The sequence below is a fragment of the Oncorhynchus keta genome, chromosome 2 (genome assembly GCF_023373465.1).
Source record: "Oncorhynchus keta strain PuntledgeMale-10-30-2019 chromosome 2, Oket_V2, whole genome shotgun sequence".
Taxonomy (NCBI): domain Eukaryota; kingdom Metazoa; phylum Chordata; class Actinopteri; order Salmoniformes; family Salmonidae; genus Oncorhynchus; species Oncorhynchus keta.
Genome location: NC_068422.1, coordinates 25,077,880 through 25,102,588, shown reverse-complemented (window position 1 = coordinate 25,102,588; position 24,709 = coordinate 25,077,880). Strand labels below are relative to the sequence as shown.

Sequence of the window (24,709 nt, the reverse complement as noted above, 5' to 3'; positions counted from 1 at the left end):
AATTTGAATGCACAGAGATACCGTGACGAGATGCCGAGGCCCATTTTCGTGCATTCATCTGCTGCCATCACCTCATGTTTCAGCACTAGAACTTCCGGCGCCGACAGAGATGGCCGCCTCACTTCGCGTTCCTAGGAAACTATGCAGTTTTTTGTTTTTTTCCGTGTTATTTCTTACATTAGTACACCAGGTCATCTTAGGTTTCATTACATACAGTCGAGAAGAACTACTGAATATAAGATCAACGTCAACTCACTATCAGTACGACCAAGAATATGTTTTCCGCGACGCGGATCCTGTGTTCTGCCTTGCAAACAGGACAACGGAATGGATCCCATGCAGCGACCCAAAAAAACGACTCCGAAAAGAGGGAAACGAGGCGGTCTTCTGGTCAGACTCCGGAGACGGGCACACCGTGCACCACTCCCTAGCATTCTTCTTGCCAATGTCCAGTCTCTTGACAACAAGGTTGATGAAATCCGAGCAAGGGTAGCATTCCAGAGGGACATCAGAGACTGTAACGTTCTTTGCTTCACGGAAACATGGCTCACTGGAGAGACGCTATCCGAGGCGGTGCAGCCAACGGGTTTCTCCACGCATCGCGCCTACAGAAACAAACATCTTTCTGGTAAGAAGAGGGGCGGGGGCGTATGCCTTATGGCTAACGAGACATGGTGTGATGAAAGAAACATACAGGAACTCAAATCCTTCTGTTCACATGATTTAGAATTCCTCACAATCAAATGTAGACCGCATTATCTACCAAGAGAATTCTCTTCGATTATAATCACAGCCGTATATACCAGACACATCGATGGCTCTGAACGAACTTTATTTAACTCCTTGCAAACTGGAAACCATTTATCCGGAGGCTGCATTCATTGTAGCTGGGGATTTTAACAAGGCTAATCTGAAAACAAGACTCCCTAAATTTTATCAGCATATCGATTGCGCAACCAGGGGTGGAAAAACCTTGGATCATTGTTACTCTAACTTCCGCGACGCATATAAGGCCCTGCCCCGCCCCCCTTTGGGAAAAGCTGACCACGACTCCATTTTGTTGATCCCTGCCTACAGACAGAAACTAAAACAAGAGGCTCCCACGCTGAGGTCTGTCCAACGCTGGTCCGACCAAGCTGACTCCACACTCCAAGACTGCTTCCATCACGTGGACTGGGATATGTTTCGTATTGCGTCAGATAACAATATTGACGAATACGCTGTTTCGGTGTGCAAGTTCATTAGAACGTGCGTTGAAGATGTCGTTCCCATAGCAACGATTAAAACATTCCCTAACCAGAAACCGTGGATTGATGGCAGCATTCGCGTGAAACTGAAAGCGCGAACCACTGCTTTTTATCAGGGCAAGGTGTCTGGTAACATGACCGAATACAAACAGTGCAGCTATTCCCTCCGCAAGGCTATCAAACAAGCTAAGCGTCAGTACAGAGACAAAGTAGAATCTCAATTCAACGGCTCAGACACAAGAGGCATGTGGCAGGGTCTACAGTCAATCACGGACTACAAGAAGAAATCCAGCCCAGTCACGGACCAGGATGTCTTGCTCCCAGGCAGACTAAATAACTTTTTTGCCCGCTTTGAGGACAATACAGTGCCACTGACACGGCCTGCAACGAAAACATGCGGTCTCTCCTTCACTGCAGCCGAGGTGAGTAAGACATTTAAACGTGTTAACCCTCGCAAGGCTGCAGGCCCAGACGGCATCCCCAGCCGCGCCCTCAGAACTTGCGCAGACCAGCTGGCCGGTGTGTTTACGGACATATTCAATCAATCCCTATACCAGTCTGCTGTTCCCACATGCTTCAAGAGGGCCACCATTGTTCCTGTTCCCAAGAAAGCTAAGGTAACTGAGCTAAACGACTACCGTCCCGTAGCACTCACTTCCGTCATCATGAAGTACTTTGAGAGACTAGTCAAGGACCATATCACCTCCACCCTACCTGACACCCTAGACCCACTCCAATTTGCTTACCGCCCAAATAGGTCCACAGACGATGCAATCTCAACCACACTGCCCTAACCCATCTGGACAAGAGGTATACCTATGTGAGAATGCTGTTCATCGACTACAGCTCGGCATTCAACACCATAGTACCCTCCAAGCTCGTCACCAAGCTCGAGACCCTGGGTCTCGACCCCGCCCTGTGCAACTGGGTACTGGACTTCCTGACGGGCCGCCCCCAGGTGTTGAGGGTAGGCAACAACATCTCCTCCCCCGCTGATCCTCAACACTGGGGCCCCACAAGGGTGCGTTCTGAGCCCTCTCCTGTACTCCCTGTTCACCCACGACTGCGTGGCCATGCACGCCTCCAACTCAATCATCAAGTTTGCGGACGACACAACAGTGGTAGGCTTGATTACCAACAACGACGAGACGGCCTACAGGGAGGAGGTGAGGGCCCTCGGAGTGTGGTGTCAGGAAAATAACCTCACACTCAACGTCAACAAAACTAAGGAGATGATTGTGGACTTCAGGAAACAGCAGAGGGAACACCCCCCTATCCACATCGATGGAACAGTAGTGGAGAGGGTAGCAAGTTTTAAGTTCCTCGGCATACACATCACAGACAAACTGAATTGGTCCACTCACACAGACAGCATCGTGAAGAAGGCGCAGCAGCGCCTCTTCAACCTCAGGAGGCTGAAGAAATTTGGCTTGTCATCAAAAGCACTCACAAACTTCTACAGATACACAATCGAGAGCATCCTGGCGGGCTGTATCTCCGCCTGGTACGGTAACTGCTCCTCCCTCAACCGTAAGGCTCTCCAGAGGTCTGCAAACGCATCACCGGGGGCAAACTACCTGCCCTCCAGGACACCTACACCACCCGATGTTACAGGAAGGCCATAAAGATCATCAAGGACATCAACCACCCGAGCCACTGCCTGTTCACCCCGCTATCATCCAGAAGGCGAGGTCAGTACAGGTGCATCAAAGCTGGGACCGAGAGACTGAAAAACAGCTTCTATCTCAAGGCCATCAGACTGTTAAACAGCCACCACTAACATTGAGTGGCTGCTGCCAACACACTGACACTGACTCAACTCCAGCCACTTTAATAATGGGAATTGATGGGAAATGATGTAAAATATATCACTAGCCACTTTAAACAATGCTACCTTATATAATGTTACTTACCCTACATTATTCATCTCATATGCATACGTATATACTGTAGTCTATATCATCGACTGCATCCTTATGTAATACATGTATCACTAGCCACTTTAACTATGCCACTTTGTTTACATACTCATCTCATATGTATATACTGTACTCGATACCATCTACTGTATCTTGCCTATGCTGCTCTGTACCATCACTCATTCATATATCCTTATGTACATGTTCTTTATCCCCTTACACTGTGTATAAGACAGTAGTTTTGGAATTGTTAGTTAGATTACTTGTTGGTTATTACTGCATTGTCGGAACTAGAAGCACAAGCATTTCGCTACACTCGCATTAACATCTGCTAACCATGTGTATGTGACAAATAAGATTTGATTTGTTTTGATGCACGGCCCTATGTCACAAGGATCTGTACACAATTCCTGGAAGCTGAATGAGGTCCCAGTTCTTCCATGGCCTGCATACTTACCATACATGTCACCCACTTAGCATGTTTGGGATGCTGTGGATCGACGTGTACGACAGTGTATATCAGTTCCTGACAATATCCAGTAAATTCGCACAGCCATTGAAGAGGAGTGGGACAACATTCCACCATCAACCTTACAGTGAAATGCTTACTTATGAGCCCCTAACCAACAATGCAGTTGAAAAAAAATACAGATAAGAATTAGAAATAAAAGTAACAAGTAATTAAAGAGCAGCAGTAAAATAACAATAGCGAGAGCATATACAGGGGGGTACCGGGACAGAGTCAATGTGCGGGGACACCGGTTCGTTGAGGTAATATGTACATGTAGGTAGAGTTATTAAGGTGACTATGCATAGATGATAACAACAGAGAGTAGCAGCGGTGTAAAAGAGGGGGCAATGCAAATAGTCTGGGAAGCCATTTGATTAGATGTTCAGGAGTCTTATGGCTTGGGGATAGAAGCTGTTTAGAAGCCTCTTGGACATAGACTTGGTGCGTCAGTACCGCTTCCCATCCTATACACTGAGTTGTGAATATATCGTCAGGTGCACAAATTCACTATGAACCTTAAGGAGAGATTAAAAGCCAATGTTCCACTTCCCACTTGTCAAATGGGTTTCTGGGGTTCCTAACACAGACAATAAAGTACCCTAGTTGCAGAGGGGATTGACTGGCACATTAAATCACGAAGGGTGTCATCCGAGTTCCTTTACACCAGTTAAGGCAGGACTTTAAAGCTTTATGGTGCCTCTTCTACCATTCACAGGGTGCATGCACATATTTTTAATTCCTATATTTCTCAATATATTGGGGGAAAAAATGCAACAGATTGACAGACTTTCCATATTGGTGCCCATGACTATCTTTTCCAGCTCCAAGAGCCAAGGTGAAAGCAATGCCAATGGCTGCCCTTCTGAATGACAGACAGGTTAGAGCACATTCTTAGAGGGGGGCATTGTCACATGTCAGTGTCTGGCCTCTGTGGCTTGCAGTGTCAGTTTTAAGGAGGGGCAACCCCAGGTAGACTGGGTGAGTGAGGACTTATGTTATGCATATGAATCACTTCCTACTGATTTCTCTCACTTTGGATTCAGTCTCTAACATTTAATAATGCTGCCTACAGTGGTTGCTCAACTAAAAGTGTTGCGATTATGCTGCGGGACTTAGAGGTAATTTGTGGTTTAGTACGGTACCCTGCGTCACTACTTCATTGCTCCAGATCAGTGCAAGGGGTAGTTTGAGCACTGATTATGCTTTTGGGTCCCAAGGCGCTACTGTGTCTGACAATGAATAGGCGACATAAACCAAATAGAAACTGATAATTGTGCACGACTTCAAAATTGAATATAAATTAATTGTATGATGAGGATGAAGGTGATTGAATTTAGAACAATAGTGTAAGAATTACTATTCCTCTGTCACTTATGTTTTTGTTACTACTCGTGAGTATTACTTCCTAAAACTGTTGTTACACTAAGAGAAACTTGGACTACAATTAGCGTGTGGAAATGTTAGGATTATTTTGGTCTTACTGTAGTACTGTAGCCTACTCCCGACCGGTCACGTTGTACAGCGCCATTATGGGCTTTTAGCAGGACAATAGACTTATCAAGGAGGGTAGGGAGAGAATTGTATCGTCAAATATATTTCTTAGTTAGGTAGGCTGTATCACAACTGGCCGTGATTGGTTGCAATTTCAATTTAATCCACCAGAAAAGACAGAACAAATAATCCAACAAATATTGTGGTTAAACTCTAATATACTAATTAATTAAAAAAACTATCAATTGGAACCTTTAACAAGTGGAAGGGGGAAATGGTAATATTATTATTAACCCTGTTTTTCACAAGTGTTTTTTTGGCTGTGAATTCTGCAAACAATGTTTCTAGGATGGGCTATTAGCACGACTCATTTATATATACATATACACACGGTATACACACTATATACACACTGCTCAAAAAAATAAAGGGAACACTTAAACAACACAATGTAACTCCAAGTCAATCACACTTCTGTGAAATCAAACTGTCCACTTAGGAAGCAACACTGATTGACAATACATTTCACATGCTGTTGTGCAAATAGAATAGACAACAGGTGGCAATTAGCAAGACACCCCCAATAAGGGAGTGGTTCTGCAGGTGGTGACCACAGACCACTTCTCAGTTCCTATGCTTCCTGGCTGATGTTTGTCACTTTTGAATGCTGGCGGTGCAAATAAATTAGCAAATTAATTAATTAAAAATCCTACAATGTGATTTTCTGGATTTGTTTTCTTTTCATTTTGTCTGTCATAGTTGAAGTGTACCTATGATGACAATTACAGGCCTCTCATCTTTTTAAGTGGGAGAACTTGCACAATTGGTGGCTGACTAAATACTTTTTTGCCGCACTTTATGTCATATTGATCATGGCTCCTGAGTGGCGCAGTGGTCTAAGGCACTGCATCTCAGTGCAAGAGGCATCACTACAGTCCCTGGTTCTAATCCAGGCTGTATCACATCCAACCGTGATTGGTAGTCCCATAGGGCGGCGCACAATTATTATTATTATTAATTTAGAATTATATAAAAGCCCCTTAGAGCAAATATGGTCTGTGAGAATATCTAATGAAAAATGCCCCTTTGATATTAATTTAGAATATTCCAACCCTCTAAATGTAATTATTGGCAGAGTCACATCATTGGAAAAAATATTTTTAGATATACTGTAGTTCTACCGTAGGCGACATGAGTCTCACTAGTGTTGAGTAATGTGCTGTTAAAAGTGATGTAGGTCTTATTTACTTAAAAAGCATATTGAAGTTAGAAGCAAAACGATTTGAAGCAATAGCCTACCCGCTGTGGTCAACTATTTCAGCACCGTTTCACACTGCTCTGAGACAAACATGGGGACTGGTCTTGATAAATCATTTAGATTTGTATTTGGTTAGACTACAATTAGGGTGTGGAAATGTTATGCTCTTAGTACTGTTATCTACTCCCGTCACATTGTACAGCACCATATTTTCACCATATTTTCTGTTTCATCCTAACGGTAACTGAGGGTTTAGTTTTTCTTGGAATAGAAACACAATGATATTAATCAAATTAAGCTAAATTTGTTAAAATCAATTCCATATACTATGTAAAAAAAAAAGGTTTTACATTCTCTAGTACAGCCAATATTGAAGGCTATAAAATGCTTCTCAAAGATGCCCTCGTGGTCAAACTAGCACTAATGGTAACAATGCCTGACAATTAAATAACGTGCCATAGAATTCTGTGGCAGCCCGCAAGGTGTGCTGCAATATGACGCAACTTTTAAAGGAAGAACCACTGTACATACCGGTCTCTCTGCTCAGGAGCCTACATTGGCCTCCTGGGCCAAACCCCACACAGTGTCAGTGTGTCCTCCACTCAACTCTGAGTACTACTATAGGGGTTGCTGAGGGGGACAGGGAGGAAATGACTCATTTAATTTGAAGAGGGATAAGCTCCCTTTGGGTTGGCTGTCCACTTCAATTAGCACGCTATCATCTAGTCCTTCCCTAGTCCTCAATGGATTGCTTAGTACACAGATTATTTTAAATATTGATTAGCCTCTCACTAGTGTGTGGTCTTTAGACTTGACTCTGCAGATTTGTACATTGAAATATAATTTAGATTCTATTTCTATAGATTTGAATACAGACATATCTGGGTATGAATAGGCTACTTTAACCAGTGCTTAGAATGGGCTGTGCTGAATGCTTCAGCACACAGTAACATTTTAATAAACTACCTTAAAACACTCACAGAAGCTGAATTGATCTCATATATATGCACTAGAGATATGTCTAGGAGCTGTATACAACCATCCATTTCATGTCTAGACTGTTCTTTTTGTGGGAAATAACATTGTGTGGAATGTTTAAGTGAAATACAAGCATAATGTTTGCAATGACAAGCGATCTGCTGACAATTTTTTACTGCAAGTAACTCACTCATATTATTTTTTAAACCTTTCAGCTCTATTTATTGACTTTGTTTTCATAGTCCCATTTTCAGTAAATAAATGTGTAAATGTTTCAAATCAATTTTTATTTGTCACATACACATGGTTAGCAGATGTTAATGCGAGTGTAGCAAAATGCTTGTGCTTCTAGTTCCGACAATGCAGTCATAACCAACGAGTAATATAAACTAACAATTCCACAACTACTACCTTATTCACACAAGTGTAAAGGGATAAAGACTATGTACATAAAGATATATGAATGAGTGATGGTACAGAACGGCATAGGCAAGATGCAGTAGATGGTATCGAGTACAGTATATACATATAAGATGAATATGTAAACAAAGTGGCATAGTTTAAAGTGGCTAGTGATACATGTATTACGTAAAGATGCAGTAGATGATATAGAGTACAGTATATACATATACATATGAGATGGGTCATGTAGGGTATGTAAACATTATATTAAGTGGCATTGTTTAAAGTGGCAAGTGATAGATTTTTTACATCAATTTCCATTATTAAAGTGGCTGGAGTTGAGTCGGTATGTTGGCAGCAGCCACTCAATGTTAGTGGTGGCTGTTTAACAGTCTGATGGCCTTGAGATAGAATCTGTTTTTCAATCTCTCGGTCCCTGCGTTGATGCACCTGTACTGACCTCGCCTTCTGGATGACAGCGGGGTGAACAGGCAATGGCTCGGGTGGTTGTTGTCCTTGATGATCTTAATGGCCTTCCTGTGACATTGGGTGGTGTAGGTGACCTGGAAAGCTGGTAGTTTGCCCCCGGTAATACGTTGTGCAGACCTCACTACCCTCTGGAGAGCCTTACGGTTGTGTGCGGAGCAGTTGCCGTACCAGGCAGTGATACAGCCCGACAGGATGCTCTCGATTGTGCATCTGTAAAAGTTTGTGAGTGCTTTGGTGACAAGCCAAATTTATTCAGCCTCCTGAGGTTGAAGAGGCGCTGCTGCACCTTCTTCACAATGCTGTCTGTGTGGGTGGACCAATTCAGTTTGTCCGTGATGTGTACGCCAAGGAACTTAAAACGTACTACCCTCTCCACTACTGTCCCGTCGATGTGGATAGGGAGGTGCTCCCTCTGCTGTTTCCTGAAGTCCACAATCATCTCCTTTCTTTTGTTGACGTTGAGTGTGAGGCTATTTTCCTGACACCACACTCCGAGGGCCCTCACTTCCTCCCTGTAGGCCGCCTCGTCGTTGTTGGTAATCAAGTCTACCACTGTCGTGTCGTCTGCAATCTTGATGATTGAGTTGGAGGCGTGCATGGCCACGCAGTCGTGGGTGAACAGGGAGTACAGGAGAGGGCTCAGAACGCACCCTTGTGGGGCCCCAGTGTTGAGGATCAGCAGGGTGGAGATGTTGTTACCTACCCTCACCACCTGGGGGCGGCCAGTCAGGAAGTCCAGTACCCAGTTGCACAGGGCGGGGTCGAGACCCAGGGTCTCGAGCTTTTGACGAGTTTGGAGGGGACTTTGGTGTTAAATGCTGAGCTGTAGTCGATGAACAGCATTCTCACATAGGTATTCCTCTTGTCCAGATGGGTTAGGGCAGTGTGGCTGCGATTGCGTCGTCTGTGGACCCATTGGGGCGGTAAGCATATTAGAGTGGGTCTAGGGTGTCAGGTAGGGTGGAGGTGATATGGTCCTTGACTAGTCTCTCAAAAGCACTTCACTCACGGAAGTGAGTGCTACGGGGCAGTAGTCGTTTAGCTTAGTTACCGTAGCTTTCTTGGGAACAGGAACAATGGTGGCCCTCTTGAAGCATGTGGGAACAGCAGACTGGGATAAGGATTGATTGAATATGTCCGTAAACACACCAGCCAACTGGTCTGCGCATGCTTTGAGGACTCGGCTGGGGATGCCGTCTGGGCCTGCAGCCTTGCGAGGGTTAACACGTTTAAATGTTTTACTCACGTCGGCTGCAGTGAAGGAGAATATGCAGGTTTTGGTAGCGGGCCGTGTCAGTGGCACAGTATTGTCCTCATAGCGAGCAAAACAGTTATTTAGTCTGTCTGGGAGCAAGACATCCTGCTCCGCGACGGGCTGGTTTTCTTTTTGTAATCTGTGATTGACTGTAGACCCTGCCACATACCTCGTGTCTGTTCCGTTGAATTGCGACTCTACTTTGTCTCTATATTGCGACTCTACTTTGTCTCTATACCGACACTTAGCTTGATTGCCTTGCGGAGGGAATAGCTACACTGTTTTTATTCGGTCATGTTTCCGGTCACCTTGCCCTGGTTAAAAGCAGTGGTTTGCGCTTTCAGTTTTGCGCGAATGCTGCCATCAATCCACGGTTTCTAGTTTGGGAATGTTTTAATCGTTGTTGTGGGTATAACATCGTCAATGCACTTTCTAATGAACTCGCTCACCGAATCAGCATATTCGTCAATGTTGTTGTTGGACACAATGCGGAACATATCCCAATCCACATGATCGAAGCAGTCTTGAAGCGTGGAATCTGATTGGTCGGACCAGTGTTGAACAGACCTGAGCGCGGGAGCTTCTTGTTTTAGTCTCTGTCTGTAGGCTGGAAGCAACAAAATGGAGTCGTGGTCAGCTTTTCCGAAAGGAGGGCGGGGGAGGGCCTTATATGCGTTGAGAAAGTTAGAATAACAAGGATCCAGGGTTTTACCAGCCCTGGTTGCGCAATCGATATGCTGATTGAATTTATGGAGTCTTGTTTTCAGATTAGCCTTGTTAAAATCCCCAGCTACAATGAATGCAGCCTCAGGATATGTGGTTTCCAGTTTACATAGAGTCAGATAAAGTTAGTTCAGGGCCATCGATGTGTCTGCTTGGGGGGGGAATATATACGTCTGTGATTATAATTGAAGAGAATTCCCTCGGTAGATAATGGGGTCGACATTTGATTGTGAAGAATTCTAAGTCAGGTTAACAGAAGGACTTGAGTTCCTGTATGTTGTTATGATCACACCATGTCTCGTTAATCATAAGGCATACCCCCCCGCCCCTCTTCTTACCAGAAAGATGCTTGTTCCTGTCGGCGCGATGCATGAAGAAACCAGCTGGCTGCACCGACTCCGATAGAGTCTCTCGAGTGAGCCATGTTTCCGTGAAGCAAAGAACACTCTCTGATGTCTCTCTGGAATGCTACCCTTGCTCGGATTTCATCAACCTTGTTGTGAAGAGATTGGACATTGGCGAGTAGTATGCTAGGGAGTGGTGCGCGATGTGCCCGTCTCCGGAGCCTGACAAGAAGACCGCTTTGTTTGCCTCTTTTAAGACATCGTTGTTTTGGGTCACCGGCTGGGATCCGATCCATTGTCCTGGGTGGAAGGCAGAACACAGGATCCGCTTCGGGAAAGTCATATTCCTGGTCGTAATAAGGTAGGGATGGACGATATTAGCTAAAAATGCCAACATCGGTATTGGCCGATGTCAAAGCTACCGTGCATACCTATATAACGTAGGTACATGACGTAATGACGCCACGTAAAATTCTGCGTTACATGTGCTGCACAGCATATTCCTAACCTAGCCACCAATGTCTGCTATGTGGATCAAGCAGTCAACAAGTTGATCAGTCATTTGAAAGAGTAAGAACATTTCAGTGAGACATCTCAAAGGCGAAATCCATCAAAGCCAAGATAATGGAGTTCATTGCCCTTAAAAATCAACTGCTCTCTGTCGTGGGTGATGTTGTCTTTCGCCGACTGGTCGAGCACCTGTACACACTATCAATTGTTAGAGCGTCGGAGTAACCGTCGGAGTAACCGAAAGGTTGCAAGATCGAATCCCCGAGTCGACAAGGTAGAAATCTGTCACTCTGCCACCTAACTAGCAAAGAATATGAACAAATGCACACACATGGCTACATGCAGCTCTCACTTTGATCTCAAAACAAGGGAATCTAATCATGACCATTCATATGCTGTAAACACAATCCAGTTCAAAGTGAATGGCCATATGAGGCACAAGGGGTGTGGTATATGGCCAAAAGGGCTGTTTTTACACACAACGCAACACGGAGTCCCTGGATACAGCCCTTAGCCATGGTATATTTGCCATATATCACAAACCCTGAGGTGCCTTATTGCTATTATAAACTGGTTACCAACGTAATTAGAGCAGTAAAAATAAATGTTATGTTATACCCGTGGTATACGCTCTGATATACCACGGCTGTCAGCCAATCAGCATTCAGGGCTCGAACCACCCCGTTTATAATTGCATTTAGGGATACTGCAGCTCTGATCGCTTATGCCGCACCGGTCTGTAGAGTTCTGTCCACAAGAAAATCTCTTGCATGTTTGTTTCGGTATGTTACATTGAAAATGGATAATATTGGCAATTCCCACAGTAGAGAGGGAAACGTTGATAGAGTTAACTGAAGGGGAAAACTAGAAAGTTGAGTGAAGTTCAATCTCGTGCTTCCCTTCCGTCGGGTGATATTTATTATGCAGTGGTCACCAACCGGTCAATCGAGATCGACTGGTCAATCTCCAAGGAGTTCCTCGTTGATCGCCAAACATCTCTGTAAAAACCCCAAAGATAAAGCCTTGTGTTCCTACTAGGTATTTTTTTCATCTCGGGCTGTTGGTGGTAAGTGCAGCTGCCCTGCACGCTGGGTAGGCGAACGGTTGCCATTTTGAACCATTTCATGTGTCTGAAGGTACAAACTCGGCCCTCCCAGCAGGCCCAAAGAGCAAATCAAGTGCACTATAGGCCTACCGCTGGCCAATCAGACAGCTCAGATTAACGTGTCTGCAGTAAGGTAGCAGGCATACAAGAAAGCTACAGTGAAGTAGATACGGTGAGATTTCAAAACGTTTAAAACCATGACTAGAGAGAGACTGTCAACAAATACATCTAAGAGCTGCTGTTTTTATGAGTGAGTTCATGTTTAAGTTCTTACTCATTACTGTCCACATTTTGTATTCAACACTTTTATAAGACATAAAATGTGTTTCCCCCCCCCTATTTCCACTCAGCGTTACAACAAGCACTGCAGCAGTAATGAATGAGTAGGAAAGTGTATCTATAGGCTTGCGTTGTTATTAGCAGCATGGGTCTTTTTTAAATGTTGAGAAATATTTATTTCTCTGTTCATAGGAGGAACATGAATTTGTGCATGAAGGACAGCTGGAAGACTGGTGTCCCTTTTTTGGTCAGTGTCAGTGGAGGAAAGGGAGAGCGGAGGGATGTTGAGAGGCGGACCCTCTGTCTGCCGCTTTCTCCCTCGCTGAGACTGACCATCAGATGCAGGCACTATCAGCCCAGTAAAATAAAAATGATAATTATTTAAATGTTACAGTAACAGCAAAAAATATTGTAATCCGAAAACTGATACTTTTGAAAACTAGATGATTACTTTTAAATTAAAAAAGGATGTTTGCGGATTTCTGTTTTTGACATTTCTGTTTTCTCAGTGAGCCACAAGTTTAAGTTTGTTCCACCTGAGCGAGTCTGACCACCAAGTCAGAGACCACTGTGAAGACACACCAATTGTGTGATGGATCGTGGGAAAAGAGCAGGTATAGGCTTTTGTAGGCTACAGTCCAAGCTATGTCTTCCAATGGTGGGACTAATGTCGGCAACCCAAAAATTATCCAACTTGAATAAACACTTGGAGGTAAGGATGACAGCAGTGGTGTGTAGTCCACGCCCATACAGATATCACTTATTATTGATATCTATATAGCGCATTGATGTGAATCACACTGCTGCTCTCATTTAGCTATTTGCGCCTTACGGATTGTGGTTGTTGTGGATGGCTGTTCACAAATCTAGATGTGTATTTGAAACCAATAATGGTTGAATTCAAGAAGTTTAAGCTGTCTATCAATCATTGTTTTTTAAATCAGCTGACAGCCAGTGAAAAATGCGCTCTTACAACAGCTGCACAGTGCAGATCCCAGCCTATGGAATAAAAGTGGGGCTTTTATTGCTCAATGTGATTCATGCTGATAAAAAAAAAAAATATCCATAGGCCTAATGGACACATGCTCAAACTCACACATTTGATTGCCCCTTTTAAGTCTATCTGTAGTTGCTACATCTATTTTTGGACACACACAAAGAATGTAACTTAAATGCCTCATGAGCTTTAGTTCAACTGTCACACTCCACGAGAACCCAAAATATAAGCTTGTTTTTCGCCAATGTTTGTAATCATCATAAACAAACACTGTACAGCCTCATAACATTGTTAAAACAATGTTGATATCATGGATGGTCAGTCCTTGCATCGATAGCTGTTCATTAATCTGAGAGTGGTGACATTTCTCCAGGCCCATCCTTTAGCTTTTTACCAAAACCGAGGCGGGGCGCCCGTTCTGTTATTGTTTCAAATGCAGCATATGGCATTCATTTTTCACATGTAAATAGGACATTTCAGTAGAGGTCAAAGCATGCCATTCCATGAGCGCAGCATTTATTTTGACTGTGCCCAATCAGTCCTCCATGACAACAAAATCATAAACAGAGTAGGGCTGGCTAATAAGTCCTTAGTTTTGGGGTCATGTCAGGTAAAACAATTTAGCTAATCTTTACTTCCATATTTCCAAGTCCTATTCTTGAAGATCAAGGGGTATAACATTTATTGGAATGACTAGAATTCATTGTGTTTTAATGTAAAGATATAATTTAATCATATTATCTTATGTAGTAGAAAGCGATGGGTTAGAAGAAGCCTAAATAACCAACCTATAAAATGTTTACATCCATATATGGCCAGCTATATAAACTTTAACATTGATTTATCCTGCAATAAATGCCGTTCAATTGGTAACATACATTTATGTCTTCGTCTAAAGTAATCTAAAAGTAACATAATGTAATCAGATTACGTTACCGAGTTTGGGTAACCCAAAAGTTACATTACTGATTACAATTTTGGACAGGTAACTAGTAACTAGCGGATTACATTTAGAAAGTAACCTACCCAACGCTGCTCACAAGTAAAACAAAATTGATCTCTTACCGGTGGGATCATATAGCCTACCTACCTATAGCCTACCTCAAATTCTGAAATATATATATATATTTTTAAATGGCCTGAACAACAATGCATTGGCAGGGCAATTCAAGCAAAGCCAATATGCGGTGATAATGTATTAGGCCTATAGCTGGTATGGGAATAATAATGCATTTTATTTTGTAAGGTGGTTTCTTGCGTCAAACGCAACATTTTCAGTCACCTTGTCTGAAGGACAACTGGATAAACAGGTTAATGTCAAGCCCTGCATATTTCTTTTCAAAATTCTCATGGAATGTAGGACTACAATGAACACCACACATTGGCTGCTACTATAGGCTGAATGATAGAACAACTATTTCCATGTTCAAATGTTATGGGATGCATTTTCTACATTGTTTTTGTAGGTAGGCCACTCTGGTAGGCCTACATTATGATAAAATAGCCAACATGGCCTTCTTGACCACTTAAAACTAACTAACTAAAGCAGGTACAGCCTCAGTGTACATAGTAAACTCACTCTGGAAGTTTGCCCTTCAGCAGACTTGAAATCTGCTCAGTGCTGAATTTTTTTTGAGGGAATATTGGACATAAGTGTGTCGTGTACTGGAAAAGGGTCTATATTCCCTAAACTTAGTTAGGCAATTACATCTATCAGGACACTTCCAAATGACATTGGAAGATTATATTTCTAGATTATACTGTGGGCTGTTAGGCTGCGTGTATATGTTCTTCATATGAGACTTTGAACAGTGAACTTTATGGCCCAATTAAAAAGGGGACCATGAATTAAATTAACGTCTTGAAGGTCCATAACTCCAAGAGAACGCTACGGCAAGACCTTACAACTTCATTTCATTACCTGCACCATTGAACCCAGTTTAATGTGTTGAGAGAACACATTGAAAGTGCTTAAAAAGAGCACTTGAAAATATGCCCCGATTCATTTTAAAAGACACAGATGCTAAGACGGTCAAAGCTGTAAACTCACTGAGCTGAGCTGCTCATATATAAAACCTGGGCTCTAGGCTGGAGCACTGCAGGTTTAAACTACACCCAGAATATCAATGCTAAAAATACTCACATACCTACCAAATACTACTGACGAGGCTAATGATCTCTGAGGAAAATTGCATCTAAAGTCAACTGAAGAAAATTTGATTTGAGAAAATTGGTTAACCCTGTATGAACTAAACACGTCCTGTTTCTGGTATATAAAAATGTCAACTGCATTGTTTTACTAAGAGCTGTGAAAAAGCAATTATTTCCTCACTTTTCTTAGTGTTATAATAATCTGTCAACCTTGTCAAAAGTGTGATGACAATCTACATTTTGCGCTGTACTGAATACATATTCTAATCTATACTTAACTTTTAGAGAATTAAACTTTCTTCCTTTCAAATTCCATTTCTGGTATTGTTATGGAGCTTAAGGCAGACTAAGGCAGTTTGACTTTTGTAAAAATGTTGGTGACACTGTACTGTTCATTTTACGTCAGTAATGTGCGTTTGTTTCTTGCCATCTAGGACTATTTATTGTCAGTAAAAGATCATTACAATAGATCACCAGGTTAAACTACATTCATCCATACAAAGTAAATCATGTAGATGAGACTGCCTGAACATATTAGTGACAATTGCAGTCAGTTAATGTTGCATTGTTCCATGGGTTAACAGAGCATCTGAGAGAACAGCACAGCCTCAGGCGTGTTCTGGGCATTACCCACCTGACTGATGCCGCTGGGGGAGACCTTATAGGACTGCAGCTTCTGCTTCAGCAGCTCTGGGTCACTGTGTCGGAATGGACACCCTGCAACCACCAGGTCATAGAGAAATTAGGCATGAGAGAATGGCAGGTATTCACAATAGTAGCTCTGCTAGGATTTTTTTTCTTCTTGCATGGGTCAAACGATTAGACATTGAAATCAAAACACTGCCTTGCATTTGTTATGGCTGGGTTCATAGGGAAAATTGCATCCATACATAACCCTTTTCATAGAGCAAATTCTCGCCGGTATCACTGCTATCAAGCTATAGGCTTAAAATGCTAATAATGATTAAAAAAAAGGGCTCATCACGTGTGCAATAACCATGCATCTCTCCAGGTCCATGACTCACCGTGCTGGTCGCCTTGGCTGGGTGGGTTTGACAAAATCACCTTCATGCAACTGTAAGGGGTGTAGTCAGTGCGCTTGCCTTCCTTCCCGAACATGTGGCGGATGCTGTAGGCATATGCTTTGTCAAACTGCAAGGCAAAAAGAGAGCGAGAGAAAAGAGAGGTGAGACATGGGGTTGTAGTGAAAGAGGGCAAGGGAATGGAGGGAGGAATGGGGGGAGGAATGGAGGGAGGAATGGGGGGTGCGGGTGAAAACAGAGACGTTGTCGTACATCATGTCGGTGGCGGCAGGGTGTTTTCCACCATGAAATATTGAGCTATTAAAGGGAACCTGCTGCAGAGGTGTTTCCAAACTCCAGACAGCCGTTACTGGATTATGGGTAATGCCCCCCCTCTCTTCCCTGTTACTGGATTATGGGTAGTGCCCCCCCCCCCCTCTCTTCCCTGTTACTGGATTATGGGTAGTGCCCCCCTCTTCCCTGTTACTGGATTATGGGTAGTGCCCCCCTTCCCTGTTACTGGATTATGGGTAGTGCCCCCCTCTCTTCCCTGTTACTGGATTATGGGTAGTGCCCCCCCTCTCTTCCCTGTTACTGGATTATGGGTAGTGCCCCCCTCTCTTCCCTGTTACTGGATTATGGGTAGTGCCCCCCTCTCTTCCCTGTTACTGGATTATGGGTAGTGCCCCCCTCTCTTCCCTGTTACTGGATTATGGGTAGTGCCCCCCTCTCCATCTCTCTCTTCCCTGTTACTGGATTATGGGTAGTGCCCCCCTCTCCATCTCTCTCTTCCCTGTTACTGGATTATGGGTAGTGCCCCCCTCTCCATCTCTCTCTTCCCTGTTACTGGATTATGGGTAGTGTCCCCCCCCATCTCTCTCTTCCCTGTTACTGGATTATGGGTAGTGTCCCCCCCATCTCTCTCTTCCCTGTTACTGGATTATGGGTAGTGTCCCCCCCCCCCATCTCTCTCTTCCCTGTTACTGGCTGCACACCTCTTCACATATATGCTGTGATCATTTGTCAGAAAGGCGTTAACATAAGGAGACCGATTCAAAGCAGTAAAAACAGCAATCACACAGTCACATTACAGGCCCATACACTACAGACAACCTGTTATTGGAAAGTTCCTATTGAATTGTGGACCCATTGTTGTGGATGGTACAATCAAAACCATCAATCCGTGTGAATAAAATACATAGGCCTATAAGACAAACACGTATGGGGGGAAAAGTGCTCAAAACTCACCCAGTTGAATAATTCAAGAAAACCCAACTAACCACTGATCCACTGAAAATCAAAAGAAGCATTCAACAGTGACAGCAGAACCTCTGAAGCAGCGTTTCACAAACTCAGTCCTGGGGACCCAAAGGGGTGCACGTTTTGGTTTTTGCCCTAACACTACACAGCTGATTCAAATCAAAGCTTGATGATTAGTTGATGATTTGAATCAGCTGTGTAGTGTTAGGGCAAAAACCAAAATGTGCACCCCTTGGGGTCCCGAGGACAGAGTTTGAGAAACCCTGCTCTAAAGCATCTGAATCTTTCCATTCCATAGCCACAGCTCTCCCCCTCTCTGCAGACGGACCTACTGTCGATACCGCCACCTCAGAGGGTCCGCCTGCTGTCCTGCTCCAAAATATATGGCATGTGCTTAAGAAACCATTACAGTGTTTGCGTTCGATGGGGGTCACTGCATTCAATCTCAGCGGTGAACTCAATTTACCAATCATATGTACTCTTGTAGCTGCTCAAAAGGGAAATACGGCCTCCCCCTGACGGTAAAATCAACAGAGGGCTGCGGGAGAGTGAGAAAACATTAATCACGATGGTACTCATCATAATCCATTACAGTTGCAATAAAACCCCTGGACTTGACAAGGTGACCAGCTGCATCGTGGCAATCTCAGGAGCGATAAAAACTACTCACCAATCATATATTAATTATATGGTGCTCCTAAGGATTTAAGAAGCCACTTCCAGTTTAAAGATCACAGCCTACTGTATTAAAATTGTTCTAGGAGCGCTTTGGTCGGTGCTTTGACATTTGTGTAAAAGTTTCCTGTGTTACTGCTATTCATGCATATTAATAAGTGACAGTGAGCACGGAGAGTTTGACACTAAAAACTTAGGACCTCGAGAACAGATAGTTAAGGGAAGGACTTCATCTTTTTTTGACAAGTACATCTACGAAATCACACAAACTGTGAAGTTGGTAACTTTGATTGAAAGGCCACTGTTTCCGGATGCCTACTGGTCCATCCAGTCAGAGCCACTCACAAGGAGCCGAGCTCCAAGGACAACAATGACATTTGTTAGATAAAGCCAGTCTAATTACACAGTGGCGTAGCTATTGAGTGTCATAAGTGCCAGCAATTCAGTGCTCCGCTGAAAGACTGCCACACACGGAGCCACTGCGCACCCCACTTCTTTTATAACAGTAATTGCTGTATTAATGTCAACTGTTTCCAAAGTAATGTATGCAAATGCTCATTGGAGGAAGATCATTGTTTTTCCATCACTGATCTTAAATTCCAGCTGGAATAAATTGGCAGCACGCTCTTTTCTTTGCAATTGCATCTCTGGAGAGTGCCAAACGTAATTCGCAAACAGAGTCCAAACCGATTCTACATGTACAACCTCGTGAAAATCTCGGCAGTAAGACACCCACAGGTGGGTGATCCCTAAATTATATATATTTTAAAAACACGTGGCGCCAAATAAACAACTGGCAGATCGACATTCGGTGCGGTGTGCGCTCCCTTACGGAATGTCATTTCAAAACCTGAGAGCTGCTATTCTTTCCAATGTTTGACAGCAAAATGTAGGCTAGTTGAAGTGAGATTGATGTAAGGCATATCTGACGCTAAACTGTAACCCGTAACTGAAGAGCTAGCTAATCCAATAATGAATCACAATGGAGACCTTTTGCCATTTCATAATTTATTTCAATACCAAAAATGCCTCAAAGCATGCAGATTCTGTTTTGCACACCTACCAAAAATAACAAAAGCAACATGCAGGAAAACGATGAAGCTCTCACTTCAAAAGCTTTGTCAAACACATCCCAAGAGGTAACAGATCCTAAGAAGTTGTCTTCAATGTGGAAAACCATACAAGCCATAGTAGCGTGCAGCCGCTTCATTGAACCCCAAACAGGCCTTCATTTCTACTGAGGGTTTTGGAAGAGGCTGTGTGAAAACTACAGAAAGCAGCCAGAGTGAGAGGAAGTAAAGCATGTTGACACGGCTGTTGGATAATGCAGTGTCTGCCCTGTGGGCCTACTGTACAGCCTGCTAACATCTCCAGTCCAACACACGTTGGCAATGGTGTCAGAGTAGAACGGATAAGAGGTGTGTGTGTGTGTGTACACAAGCCTTGCCGTGGCTCACTAGGACTAATCCATTTGATGTGTAATGCCATTAAAGCAGGTTTCATTTTAAATCACCACTACAAGCCTTATGACTATGAACACCTTGTCAAATAAAGGGTGCAAACTCAGGGCAACATTGAAAATGAGGGACTCCACAATGCATCATGGCTCTTCCTAAAATGCACATTTGTCTGCTATTGCAGTTAAGAAACATGCAGCCTTCAGAGACCATTATATTAGTGGGTTGGGTAAATAGCTTGAGGATACAAGCTACATACATGCTACATAATTGTTAGGCACTTCCTGCCTATATGGATGACAAATACATGTAGTCTAACATTTTGGGAACTGTAGGCTATAGACTGGCTCTGGATTTAGGTGGAAAGCACAGAGGATATTGGATATATTAATATGTAAAGTCTTCTTAAAATCCATACAATTTTAATCCAACTTCAGAAAGGTTTCTTCAGAGAGTCCAAGTCCATAAGTGGACTTTATGGCAGAAGTCTAAGCAATCACCATGTATGTTCAGAAGCTTTGTTTTTTCCAATACAGAAAGCCTTTTCTTTCAGTGTCAGGGTGCGAACAGAGCACAGCTCTTCCACCTTTGTCTGGCTGTGTGAAATGTATCAAGAGCAGACAGCAAAAGCGAGAGCGCTCCAAAGACTAATGCGTCGGCAGAGGCATTAAGCATAGAACTAGATGGAAACAGAGATTACATCCTGGGAGTGACTTGAATAATAAAAACCTGTAGCACCTTCAAGGAGCATTTAAATAGTTTGGAAGGGTTTAGCATGCAGCCTCTCACGTACAGATTCACCAGACACTCAATGTTCCTGGGTCAATTACCTAATTACCTGGTTTCAATCAAGGGCAGTGAATGAGAAACTATTAAACTACAGAAAAACTAAGTGCTATATGGAGGACCGAGTCATGAGGAGGAGTGGAGGGAAAAAACAAATAGAACTGCTATAATAGGAGTTTCTGGTCTCAGTGTAGGATAATGAAAATAAACTAATACCTACATCTAAATACCATAAGATCGAGCATATTTATATTTTAGCAAACACTAGCGTTTATTTACTATGGGCCACCAGTTGAACGGGATAGCCTACCTGTCATGCATGGGTATACAGAACTAGTTAAAAAAGTTTGGACACACCAACTAATTCTAGGGTTTTTCTTTATTCTTACTATTTTCTACATTGTAGATGAGTAGTGAAGACATCAAAACTATGAAATAACACATATGGAATCATGTAGTAACCAATAAAGTGTTAAATCAAAATATATGTTATATGTGAGATTCTTCAAAGTAGCAAACCTTTGCCTTGATGACAGCTTTGCAAACTCTTGGCATTCTCTCGACCAACTTCATGAGGTAGTCACCTCAAAATGCATTTCAATTAACAGGTGTGCCTTGTTGAAAGTTAATTTGTGGAATTTCTTTCTTTCTTAATGTGTTTGAGCCAATCAGTTGTGTTGTGACAAGGTAAAAGACCAAGTCCATATTATGGCACGAACAGCTCAAATAAGCAAAGAGAAACAATATTCCATCATTACTTTAAGATATGAAGGTCAGTAAATCCAGGAACATTAAGAACTTTGAAAGTTTCAAGTGCAGTCGCAAAAACCATCAAGCGCTATGATGATACTGGCTCTCAGGAGGACCGTCACAGGTAAGGAAGACCCAGAGTTACCCCCGGTGCAGAGGATAAAATTATTAGTTAACTGCAACTCAGCTTGCAGAACAAATAAATGCTTCAGAGTTCAAGTAACAGACACATCAACTGTTCAGATGTGTGTTCAGAAGAGACTGCATGAAATCAGGCCTTCATGGTCCAATTGCTGCAAAGAAACCACTACCAAAGGACACTTACTGGGACTATCATTTGTTTTTCAACAGGACAATGACCCAACACACCTCCAGGCTGTGTAAGGGCTATTTGACCAAGAAGGAGAGTGATGGAGTGCTGCATCAGATGACCTGGCCTCCACAATCACCTGATCTCAAGCCAATTTAGATGGTTTGGGATGAGTTGAGTTCAGAGTGAAGGAAAAGCAGCCAACAAGTGCACAGCATATGTGGAAACACATTCCTCATGAAGCTGGTTGAGAGAATGCCAAGCTGTCAAAGGCAAAGGGTGGCTACTTTATAGAATCTCAAATATAAAATATATATTTTGATTTATTTAACAATTTCTTTTGGTTAATACATGATTCCATGTGTTAGTTCACTATTATTCAAACATGTAGAAAATCATAAAAATAAACAAAAACTCTTGAATGACTGTCCAAACTTTGAACTGGTACTGTTTTTACAGTTGAAGTCGGAAGTTTATATACACCTTAACCAAATACATTTAAACTCAGTTTCACAATTCCTGAAATTTAATCCTAGTAAAAATTCCCTGTCTTAGGTCAGTTAGGATCACCACTTTATTTTAAGAATGTGAAATTCCAGAATAATAGAAGAGAATAATTTATTTAACCTTTTATTTATTTCATCATATTCCCAGAGGGTCAGAAGTTTACATACACTAAATTAGTATTTGGTAGCATTGCATTTAAAAATAGTTTAACTTGGGCCAAACATTTAGGGTAACCTTCCAAAAGCCTCCCACAATAAGTTGGGTGAATTTTGGCCCATTCCTCCTGACAGAGCTGGTGTAACTGAGTCAGGTTTCTAGGCCTCCTTGCTCACACACACCTTTTCAGGTCTGCCCAAACATTTTCTATGGGATTGATGTGATGGCCACTCCAATACCTTGACTTTGTTGTCCTTAAGCCATTTTGCCACAACTTTGGAAGTATGCTTGGGGTCATTGTCCATTTGGAAGACCCATTTGTGACCAAGCTTTAACTTCCTGACTGATGTCTTGAGAAGTAGCTTCATTATATCCACACATTTTCCTCCCTCTTGATGCCATCTATTTTGTGGAGTGCACCAGTCCCTCCTGCAGCAAATCACTCCCACAACATGATGCTGCTACCCCTGTGCTTCATGGTTGGGATGGTGTTCTTCGGCTCGCAAGCCTCGCCCTTTTCCTCCAAACATAATGATGGCCATTATGACCAAACAGTTCTATATTTGCTTCATCAGACCAAAGGACATTTCTCCAAAGAGTACGATCTATGTCCCCATGTGCAGTTGCAAACCATAGTCTGGATTTTCTATGGAGGTTTTGGAGCAGTGGCTTCTTCCTTGCTGAGCGGCCTTTCCAGTTATGTCGATATAGGACTCGTTTTACTGTGGATATAGATACTTTTGTACCCGTTTGCTCCAGCACCTTCACAAAGTTTACTCATAACTCGTGACCCACCTCTCACATATTTAGGGCTCACTTTGGGTCCCAAAGCATCGTTCAAGAAACCCTGCTCTAGGATTTTGCCTGTGCTTAGCTCCTTGTCATCTCTTTTTATCCTTGAAAACTCCAGTATTTGCTGATGACAAGTATACCCATACCATAACGCAGCCACCACCATGCTTAAAAATAAGGAGCCAGTTACTCAGTGATGTGTTGTGTTTACCCAAACGTAAGTATTACTTTAGTACCTTGTTGCATGTTTTGGAATATTTGTATTATTTTCGCTCTACAATGTTGTTGATCAATCCTCATTTCTCTCCCATCACAGACATTGAACTCTGTAACCGTTTAAAAACATGAGCCTATAGAGTCGCTGAATACTTCTGCAACGATAGTATTTTGTGTAGAAAACACTTAAATCCATTTTAATCCCACTTTAACACAACATTTGAAGAAATACAAGGGGTCGATATACTTTTGCAAGACACTGTAAGGCAGGTACTCAACATGGAGGTTGGAACAAAGCAGAAACAAAATCCTATAAAATGACAAGCAAGCACACTGACATAAGCCAAAACCATGTTTGTTCTACTGCTCATCACACAAATGCAGAATAAACACATTTTGTAGGTGAAAAAATATAAATTACTGGAACTGTTAACATATCCAATTAGTAGTGGTCCTTCTGTAGCTCAGTTGGTAGAGCATGGCGCTTGTAACGCCAGGGTAGTGGGTTCGATTCCCGGGACCACCCATACATAGAATGTATGCACACATGACTGTAAGTCGCTTTGGATAAAAGCGTCTGCTAAATGGCATATATTATTATTATTATTAGTAGTGTATTGGCTAATCCAGGCCTAAACATCAACAGTGTTAACTGCTAGCAAGTACTCCCTCCTGATGGTTCAAATTGATCTAATGTGTTAATTTCTCACTCTCAACTTGAAAGGTAGACTCAGTGACATGACGTAGATGCAGAAAGTAAACAGTATAATGGGTACATTTTCGCAACAACTAAGAGAGTTTGACTTCCGGCGCCGACAGAGATGGCCGCCTCACTTCGCATTCCTAGGAACGTGTTTTTTACGTGTTATTTCTTACATTTGTACCCCAGGTAATCTTAGGTTTTATTACATACAGTCGGGAGGAACTATTGGATATAAGGGCAATGTCAACTCACCATCGTTACAATCAGGAATACGACTTTCCCGAAGCGGATCCTCTGTTTTGCACACCACCCAGGACAATGGATCGGATCCCAGCCGGTGAACCAAAACAACGACGCACACCCTAGACCCACTCCAATTTGCTTACCGCCCCAATAGGTCCACAGACGATGCAATC

At 42.8% G+C, this 24,709-nt stretch overlaps 1 protein-coding gene across 1 annotated transcript in view; it reads right to left on the bottom strand.

Annotated features, from left to right (window-relative positions):
• prim2 (DNA primase subunit 2) overlaps window positions 1–24,709 on the bottom strand; it is a 114,207-nt gene that overhangs the window by 6,815 nt on the left and 82,683 nt on the right. The window contains exons 11-12 of the mRNA XM_035793991.2: window positions 16,685–16,811; window positions 16,294–16,376 (exon numbers count right to left, since the gene is read on the bottom strand). Of these exons, the coding sequence (XP_035649884.1) occupies window positions 16,294–16,376; window positions 16,685–16,811 (210 nt within the window). The remainder of the gene's footprint in view (window positions 1–16,293; window positions 16,377–16,684; window positions 16,812–24,709) is intronic.